At 46.1% G+C, this 9,716-nt stretch overlaps 1 protein-coding gene across 1 annotated transcript in view; it reads left to right on the top strand.

Annotated features, from left to right (window-relative positions):
• Positions 1–295: 295 nt before the first annotated feature.
• Positions 296–9,716, top strand: part of T265_02504 (hypothetical protein) — a gene marked incomplete at both ends in the record, with an annotated part of 47,226 nt that continues 37,805 nt past the window's right edge. Inside the window, 2 exons of the mRNA XM_009166767.1 lie at positions 296–370; positions 405–679. Coding sequence (XP_009165031.1) covers positions 296–370; positions 405–679 — 350 coding nt within the window. The remainder of the gene's footprint in view (positions 371–404; positions 680–9,716) is intronic.

The raw sequence follows: 9,716 nt of genomic DNA, 5'->3' as shown, positions 1-9,716 counted from the left end.
GTTGGAAACGCCCACATTTTGTAGGTCACAGCAACCGCGATGTTTGGATTGTTTGGCCGATGCGAGTTTATCCGAAGGTCTTCAGGTGTATTTTTCTGGTCTTTCAACGGAAGGCTACTTACCAAACGAATCCCAATGCTGTATTCCGTTCAAAGGTTTGATCAGTGTTTTTTGTTTCTTTACAGGCAGACAGGTTTCAATGGTACTGTGTTAGTCAATTCGGCCCCCATGAGTAACGTACCCCTGAGATTAGGTAAAATTTCATATGTATTCCTGATTCAGTCTGTCGATAGGTATGTCGTCAAAAGAGGTTTTGGACAACGCAGAGTGTATTCAATTGGTACGACTTTGCAGTGACGTTCACCTTCAGGTTTGCCCATAGCTTATGGTAACTACTGGCTTAGTGTCGGACATGTATAGCTATAGTGGATACAAAAGTTTCATGGACACCAAGCTTCGGGATATCAGATTCCACAGTCCGCTCACTGAGGAAGCTGAACGCACTTCTGGATTCCGGTATCGTGGATTCCCTGAAACAGCTGTACGGATTGGCACCGGACTATGATTTCAGGGAGTTACGTGCCAACGGAATACGAAGTTTTTTACTTCTCACCACGCGATGCCTGGCATCGCTACTAACCTATCTTCGGAGTCTGAACACTTACTCGGTCTCCACATGGTGAGTACCCTGTCCACGCAGCTCGGGCACTTTTTGCTATTACTCTGTTCTCTGGCTCAAAATCTTTGCTAAGAAACATCTACCAACTACTGCTGTTTTATTAGGTGAAAATGAAAGAATTAGGGCTACAGGTAAGGGTCAGTGGGCTATCGTTTCATTCTTTTCATCTTAGGTCAGTCGGCTTAAGAATTGGAGGCGATGGCTGTGATGCAAAACTGTCATTGATACCATGGTCATTGGTTTAGATGCTTTCCTCAACGACCACCATTTAGCAAGACTACAGTTGTTAACACCGTTCAGTTGACTAGCTTGTGCTCTGGTCTGATCCTCTGAACTTTTCAACACCAGAGTTAACTGGACTTATGAGTGCAGATGACCTCATCTGCGGATTGATTGGCCTAACCAATGCAGACTATGGAATGTAACTGGTTCGTCTACTGTGGGTGGTTCTTTTCTTCCTTAAACCATCTGAATTATGTAACGTCTCCCATAGACCAGACAAATCCTTTGAAGGCCTTGATAGTCAAATACTGGTTGTTTTCTAGTCTCGTTTGCCCACGAAGCCTACGTACTCAGTCTGTGGATTGTACTGCCGCGGGAAATAAACTGAAGTGACTCCTATTCCTTGGGAATCGTTGATTGGAAGAAGTGACTATTTTTCCCACTTATTATCGTATCCTGGTTGAACGTTCTGTGTAGCCTTTAAACTCCTGAAGGGCTAGAGGTGTCTGGACGAAGTTGTAAACAACATATCATTAGAAAGTTCAAGACAGGGCAAAAGAGCTCATTCGCTTGATACCATTGGGTGAACTGAACGCAGACAGGAAATCACCCTGCACCAAGACGCCTCTATTAGAGTTTACCCGCTGTGCCGTTTTTTCGCGACCAGTATTTAGAATGTCCAACGATCGGTGAATTTTTTGCTGAGCTTCTGGCCATTTGGGTAAGCTTTCAGGTTTGTTTGATTTTAAGGGAGTTGGTGAATCATTCGAATCTCTTCTTTGGCCAGCAGACTGGACTGTTGTCGAGTGCCGGTTAAAATTTCGGGTGGTTTGATTGGGTGGTCCATAACCGATTGTTCATAGGGGAGAGTATAGTAACAACTTGAATCGGGTCTGAGGTATTATCCTTCCGGTCAGAAACATCTCGTTTTGTGGTTCCCCTTGAGGGTCGCTTACAAATTCCGTTGGTCTATCCGGTTTATTAAGTACTACGGACCAATAGGAAAAGGATATACTGGTTCGCCTATGGCATCCGTTTAGTGCAGACCTGTCATCACTCGAGGGAAGCACGATGGCTTACTGCCAGGTTGCTTGGGCCAACACAAGAACATCGGAAAGTCAGGGTTGTGTTCTAACCACGGGCCTTCTGGTCAGTAGTTTCATGCCAAGCTATCTCGAGCTCTGATACGGAATCAGGGATCATACGGATCTTAGTGGGTTTAAGGTCTGTACATCTGAGCTTGGCTTCCATAATCCGAAAGGAGTGTGAGCCAACTTCTTGCTCACACCGTCAACGGATCGCAAACTCGGTGTTTAATACGACTAAGGACGGTGCAATCAGAATAATGCAAATAATACAGACCATGCTTCGGATACTCGAGGCTGCTTTCATAGTGCATTTCACTTCCAATGCCATTGATCTTTCCCCCACTATCTGGGCGTTCTCGGGATGGTGGAGTCCTTGCAGTGTTACCGTAGCCTCAGTCTCTCATTTTCTGCCGGCCTTAGTTGATATGTGGGTCTCAACAAGATTTGCTTCTAGGGGCAACTCGCCGGTGTTCCGCATCAGTAAATTTTAAAATGATTCGCACTCCCTGGTGTTTCGGTTACACAGCAGCATCAGATGTGTGGCAGACGCGTTGGAGTTGTTCGCACACATCTCGCCGGAATGCTTATCTAGAGCACATACCGCAACGTACCAGATTTTCTGGTGAAACTTACGATCCTACAGCTCTCATCGTCATTATGACAAATTACAATGAGTCTAGCGTCTACGAAAATGAGTAAATAACTTAATGCCAATTTCGCCCTTTTGCGGTGCATCAGGTAAGCATAACCCTGAGAATGTCTATCAACCTTGTTTCCCACATGAATGTTGATTTGGGCTTACGTACTAGATATCGCTCATTTGTAAACTAAAATGGTTGTATCTGGAGATTCAACTAAATCCTGCTGAATCTCCTAGTTAGCGAATCCTTCGACTGAGTTTGCCACAAAACGCCCGTCTCATTTTTCATTTGGGAAATATTCGAGATATCGGAGTTCTTCCCCTCATAGGACATTGCTTCTTATTTTGCTAAACATTCCTGGAGGGGGATTTATTTGAGATTTGGTTGAGCCTCGGGTTTCCATCTTAAGAATATTTGTATGCAAAAGATGTGTTGCAGTTTACGTACGTATGTTTACGCACCAGCTAGTCCAGTTACCAACAGCTGTCGCTGCCAAGGCGTTGAAGCGCTATCGTGGTGACCTTGTGAATGTCATGGTTGTACGGTAGTGAAGCATGAGTGCCAACACTGATGTTGCTGTCTTCGTCGGTGTCTCCGCAGCATTGGTCAGGTCTAGTGGGAACATCGGATTAGTAATGCTGAGGTACGCCAGATTGGTCTTAGGAAGAAGGAACTCTCCTGCGATTGATGAATTACTCTCGCTTCATAGGTTGCACTGGTTAGGACATGTACTCCACATACCACAAGACCTTCTGCCTCACAGGGCTCTTTTCTCCCAGCGCTGTGCTGCGTGGAAGCCACCGAGAGGTGGATAGTGTATGACCTGGCAACGAAGTACGAAAACACTAACCAGTAAACGTAGTCGGGTAGGCAACTGCCGCCTCCCTGGATGGGGACGATGGGACTCAAATCGCCAGTGGTTAATGACATTGGCGGAAATGGTCCGATCTCGCAATCGGGAGCGGGTGTGCATCAAAGCCTTCAATGCATGGCTATTCAATATCTGATTAAACTGAACATGCCTTTGCCTCCAAGGCTTGGTTGTATGTTTCACTTTTCCGTTTTCCGGTGATGGAATCCGCAGCAGCTGGAACCAACGCGCTTATGGCACATGGTTTATAGCTGATGCACTGAATTGAATTGTTGCTGTCTTTGAAGGTGATGATAACGTGATGACCTTGTGACCTTCAGCAGAACCGAGTCGGCTGATCAATGAATGTTGCGGGATCCTAGCTACATCCTACTGGTCCGTGTCTTCACTAACAATCGATACGAGCAGGTAGTCGAATTTGAGCTGGTGGGTCAAATAAATGCAAGCATACGGATAAACCGAACTGTATCGGTGAAAGGATAACGGTTAGGTGGCTTCAGCTGCGGAGGTATCAATCTTCTCACCGCAGTCCGATTCCCGGCGCAGTCAACCGGGTGAACGCCGATAATCTGAAAGCGATTCCTCTGATATAGCTTCAGAAGGGGAGATGACACGATTGACCCTGTCTTCGTAGTGCGTCATCTGTACGAAAAGTGCATATCATACGCTCTATTCACCCACTTCATGAAAACGTTTGATTCACCAAGGGAGGGGACGTTCTAGATAGTGCTCTAAAGGCTCACCTGTCCAAAAACCTGCCGCAAACTGATTGAACCTCACCGTGGTGTGGTGGTGACTGCGTCTCGGTGACCCGGTGAGATGTGCTGGATGTTGTCCACGTAACTCTCGGAGAGTCTCACGCTAAGTTAGTCAGTGGATAGAGATCTTACCCACTCAGCTCCCTCGAGAGTCCCATTCATCCTGTCCAGGTTTTGACCGCCCTGACAGTATCTCAGCTAACACACCAGTGAGCTGTGTTAGTACAAATAACACCGTACTACATTGGCCGTCATGTGGAGTCATCAGTCAATATTGCATACAGCAGAGCGTGTGAGCGAAAACAGATCACGTCTAACACCCGGTTTTCTTCAATAGTGTCTCTTCGTTGATTTGATGTACATTCTAACAACAACTTTTTTGCAGATTCCAGCCACAAGCATGTTAGTCCTACGTCTAAAGACGTGTCTATTGGTAGCGCTGTTAAAAAATCAGCTGTCAATTTTACCTTGACAAGGTTTAAACTAATTTTGTTACACGCCTTCCAATAACCCGGGCCAATCAGTCATTGTGTTTTAATAAAGACTGTCCCAACCATGGGATATCAACCTCAGTTCACTTGTAATTAGGTTACTTACTTCAGTACTACTATGACGGTAGACGGAGGACGCAAGCCCAGTAGCACCAGGTATATTTTGACCCACCATAGCATGCATTAATAACATTTTCACAACTCCAGCGGCGCCACACATACCACCAACTATCTGGTGGTTCCTCTCAGCTCCAAAGGAACCTTCGACTCGGTAGATAGTTGTCGCTTCTACATGGCGTTATCCTCGAATTACCGTTTATTTCGCCACTTCTGAGTCATTGGGGTTTAAAGTGCGCTTTCTGAAATTTTTCGCAGTTTTCACCACTCTTCACTACTGGTGAATCGTGATGAAACCTTACGCAGTTCGCAGAATTTGACATAAGAATCAGTTTCTTCTCCACTAAGTTGAATAATTTGGACACAGTTTATTTGACCTTTTATCATTCGACCCACTTATCTCGACTCTTGGTCTGTAAGTGTGCCCCCTGCATTTCTGGCGTAAAAATGTGCTGTAAAAAATACTGTCTGAGAGATGTTGGGTCACAGGTCCGAATGAACTACCGGCAGTATTACTGAAAGGCGTCGGTAGATTTTTGAATGTTGCTTTCAGCAAGTTATTTAGACCATTTTGGAACGAGAATGCGTCAGTGCCAACACTGATGTTGCTGTCTTTGATGATGATGATACGAGAATGTTGCGTCAGTGCCAACACTGATGTTGCTGTCTTTGATGATGATGATGACGAGAATGTATTCAGAGAAACTGGGGCCCGCCCTTGTTCACAAAGACACCTGACTCGAGTACTCCAGTTGTTGCTATTGTCAGTAGGATGTTAACGTGTGAGGCACCATTTCTAAAGCGCCTGGCAGGTGTGCACTAACCCAGTATTTACATTATGTCTCGTGTTTGCGTGGCATTACGTATGCATCCGCTTAATTGTAGCGGTCTTGATTGACCTTAAAAGGAGACTCAGCTACATGGCTTCTTGGAGAGTTTGTTCATGAGACGTCAGAATTGTGCACCCGAGGGCTATGCTGGCTGTAATTTCGTTCCGCAAGGTGCATTTTGGGAAGGCCAAAGTGGAGTAGTTAGACAGAGTGCAGCGAGCCACCGTAATACGGTTACCGTAATACGAATTGGTTCGAGAGTGTATTCGTATTATTCTGTACGGTAGGTGGGCGAAATCAATAAGGTGTTTTGGTTGTTGGTCTGTTTGCTGAGCTTAACAATTAGCTTTCGTCACCTGACGAGTAGAGACCATCAGTGTGCAGTAGTTCCTTCAGACAGCCGGCATGTCCGTACTCGTGGAAGCAGTGATGCTGTCTTCCCCCAGAAGAAGGACGAGTTAAATGAGGTCTGCTCTATCCGATCTTTCAACGGCTGATTGCAACTGGCGGTGAATTATCCAATACAGTCGAGGTACAACTAAAACCGACCAAGAGTCCCAACCAAGTCCAAAGAGTCCAAACGCATCTGTGTTGCACTGTAGCACCAGGAGTGAGACATTTATGCTTTACTCTCTATGCCTTCGTCTAATTCCCCCCCCCCACAATTTATCCATCTACTTGTCCGCCAAGCGGTCTTCAATGGATTGATGAAACAAAGCCCAGGTCCGCTACAAAAAAGACCGGACGAGTTTTTTTTTACTGCAGTACGGGCCAGTCGTGCTGCGAATTGCTAATGGGACGAAGACTTCGAACACGTTTGGATCTGCTACGGCCGGGTTTGGCAGTTAAGGTCAAACAATGGCAGTGTTCCAGGAAGCAAAACGCAAGTAGACACGCACGACCTCGCACAATACGAAGTGGCGAGGAGGTTTACGTCAAACTTCATCCTGCGTGTCTTGCCATGATTTTTCATTGCATACTGTTAACGGCACTACCCGTATCCAGCTCAAAAACCATTGGTGCATTATTCACCTGCAGTTCTACGTGATACTGTGGTTGAACGCGGTTGGTGGGAGCAGTCGAATGAAGTGCGTATTCCTGTAACTTGATTCGTGACAGCAGAGTTACTTCCGAACGCTGGTGCTGAGCGGCACACTTTCGCGAGATGGCCGCGTTTCTTACACTGATTACGAACATTTAGGCTGTGCCGGCATTCCTTCGGATGATTGTGACAGCCTCCACAACGATAACACTTAAATTGTGGTCTGTCCGATAAATGCTGTATCCGATTCACTTCAGACGACAAATCCATCGCCTCTGATGTCACAGTAGGTTGCACAGATTGTAACAAAGATGCGTTATTTTCTGCTGCTTCCAGTGCCACCGCAGTATCAAAGGCCGTTTCCAAAGTTACGTTACTATCAGCAAGCAAGCACTGTTGTATGCGAACGTTTCTCACACCAGTTACTAAACGATCTCTGATCATATCGTTTCGAAAATTCCCGAAGAGAAAGTGCACTGTGAGACTCCGTAATTCTGCTACAAAATCCGCAGTGGATTCTCCTTCCTCTTGGACTCTTGTATTGAACTTGAATCGCTGGATGTTAATGGAAGGTTTAGGCTTGTAGCGCTTAGAGACAATAGACACAAGATCGTCAAAAGTTCTCGTATTTGTTAAATCCGGAGCGACTATGCTACGTATCTAACGGTATGTTGCCGAGCCACAAATCGTAAGAAGTATATTCAATTTTAGGTTGTCGTTCGAGAAAGTAACAACTCACCCGTTCCACTTATTGGTCCGAAGAACCTTCAGTATCAGTAAGTTCCTCAAGCTTTCCGACAGACATTTGGTTAGATGGGTTCGTTAGACCCGTCGCCACTGTTGTAAGTTCAAAGTAAGTCAGAAAACACGTAAGTACACGCGGCCAAACAGGCCCGCCTTGTAACTGGTGGGCAAATAACTGAGTCACATGTCCAGACCTCCCACAAGCAGTTTTCTGATGTATTGAGGGAGAGGCAGGTCACGCATCCAATCAGCCACCACAGTTACAGGTGAGATCGGTGGTGGGTTGACGAACCGACACGCACACGCGCAAACTCTGACACATTGAAGCGGCCACTACAAATGTTTAGATAATTTCCCAGTAAAGCAAACCAAGGTATTGCCCTTACGAACTCAAAATATCTGCTTCGCACTTCATCTTTCAAGTCTGTATTCTGAGTCACACTGGCTAATGGAGACCTTACGTTCTGTTGATGTGTTTTGTGTCCGAAACACCCGTAGAAGATCCCACTTTGGTAGTGAAATTCAAATCACACCTCTCTCTTCGGGTTTCTCGTTATCCGGATACGCTGACTCGTGGTTTTGTGGGAATTGTGAGAATTATGCTCAACTCCATGGCTGCAAAATGCCTCGCTGAGCTTGATTTCAATAAACGGTCGTCTTTGGGCTGTGGAGCTCCCTGGTTCAACTAATATTAACGCAGGTCGATGCGGTGAACGCTACTTGTTTATCGCGTCAGCACACGCCACGAAGACTGAAGGTCTTAAGCTGAGAAAGGTGAGTTTTATGTGGACTTGTCACAACTGCTTCGTCAGCAAGAAGAACAGATATTTTCATTCTGGTAGAGAAACGGACTCGCAAGTTGAGCGAATGCCAGCAGCGTTCAGCTGCAACACACTTTCAGTACCTAGCTTCTATGCTATCCAGAAAGGCCCGAGGGTTGTGATACTGCCAGGAGCCATGACAGTAGCAGTCGAAATGTAGAGGTTGGTTTCAAACCACGCACCTTCCGGTCAGTAACTTCGCGTCCCAACCACTTAGCTATCTCGAGCTGCTGCTGTTTGTATAGGTTCCAGTGAGTTATCTGAAGGCAGTATCACTTCTCGAACATTCGAAGCCTCTGGCGTCGGTTTGACGTCAGTTTGCATATCAGAGTAGAGTATACGTCGCTACAGAACGATGCATATGGCTTTGTGGGTCTTAGACGTGATCACTATGTGTGGTGTATGGTGTCTGATAATTGATTAGCATATGTACTTCGTACAGCTTTTCACCATTTCTGTGCTGACTGAAAACGACATAGAGGCCTATAGCCTGTGATCTGGCAATGAAGCCTGGAAGGTGTTACCAGTAAACTCCAGTTGGCATCCATCATCTTCTTGGACGGGGACCCGTAGGCTCAACTCTTCAATGGTTAGTAACACTGTTACATATTACTTAGTCACACAGCTAGTGACACTCATGCGCAGCTACCCAGTCCTCCATTCCATCAGTCAACCAATGGGTTTCAACATGAATTAACTGGTTATACCGTCGCTTCCAATGTCTGGTCATATCTGCATTACTCTGTCATTTTTCGAAACCGAAACTGTGATAGCTGTATCCAGAGCTCTACAAGGACGATAAGCTCAAACGAATTGTGTATCCAGACAACCTTCTATCAAAGAAAGCGTTCTACTTCAAACTTTTTCTAGCGAAAGTTTCGCGAAAGACAGACCATGACATCAAAACAGGAAAAGAAATGGAGTAAGGTTGTGTTGTGCTCTACGGGATCTTCATGCTTTCCTGACTGAGCTCCACACCATTCTCTGCGCGCGTGTTTAGAGGCCTCACAAGACGTGGTACGTAACCGGCCAGTTTGTCACCACTTCTTAGCGGGATTGCCTAGTTAACATCCGCTAATCACGAATTGCCCCAACGCGGTGGGTGCCCTCCCGGGAGACACATGGACTTTTGCAACAATAACCACCTGTATTTCCTCTTTTAGCAGGACCTTGCTCCCCACTGTTATATGGCCCTTTGGCACCAGTTTTGACCGTCACGAAGAGACTGGACCTTACCGTGGTGTGACGGTTTGCGCACCTCAACGATCCATTGAGCCATACTGGAGAGTGTCCCGCGACACTCACAGAGTCTCTCATACCAGGTTGGTCAATGGTTAGAGGTCTGACGAACACAGTCTCCTGGCCCTCCAGGTTGGGGGTTGGAACATGTGGCGACTTGTTCCGTAGAAATG

This window comes from Opisthorchis viverrini, assembly GCF_000715545.1.
Source record: "Opisthorchis viverrini unplaced genomic scaffold opera_v5_32, whole genome shotgun sequence".
Lineage (NCBI taxonomy): Eukaryota > Metazoa > Platyhelminthes > Trematoda > Opisthorchiida > Opisthorchiidae > Opisthorchis > Opisthorchis viverrini.
This window is presented reverse-complemented; position numbering and strand designations above follow the sequence as displayed.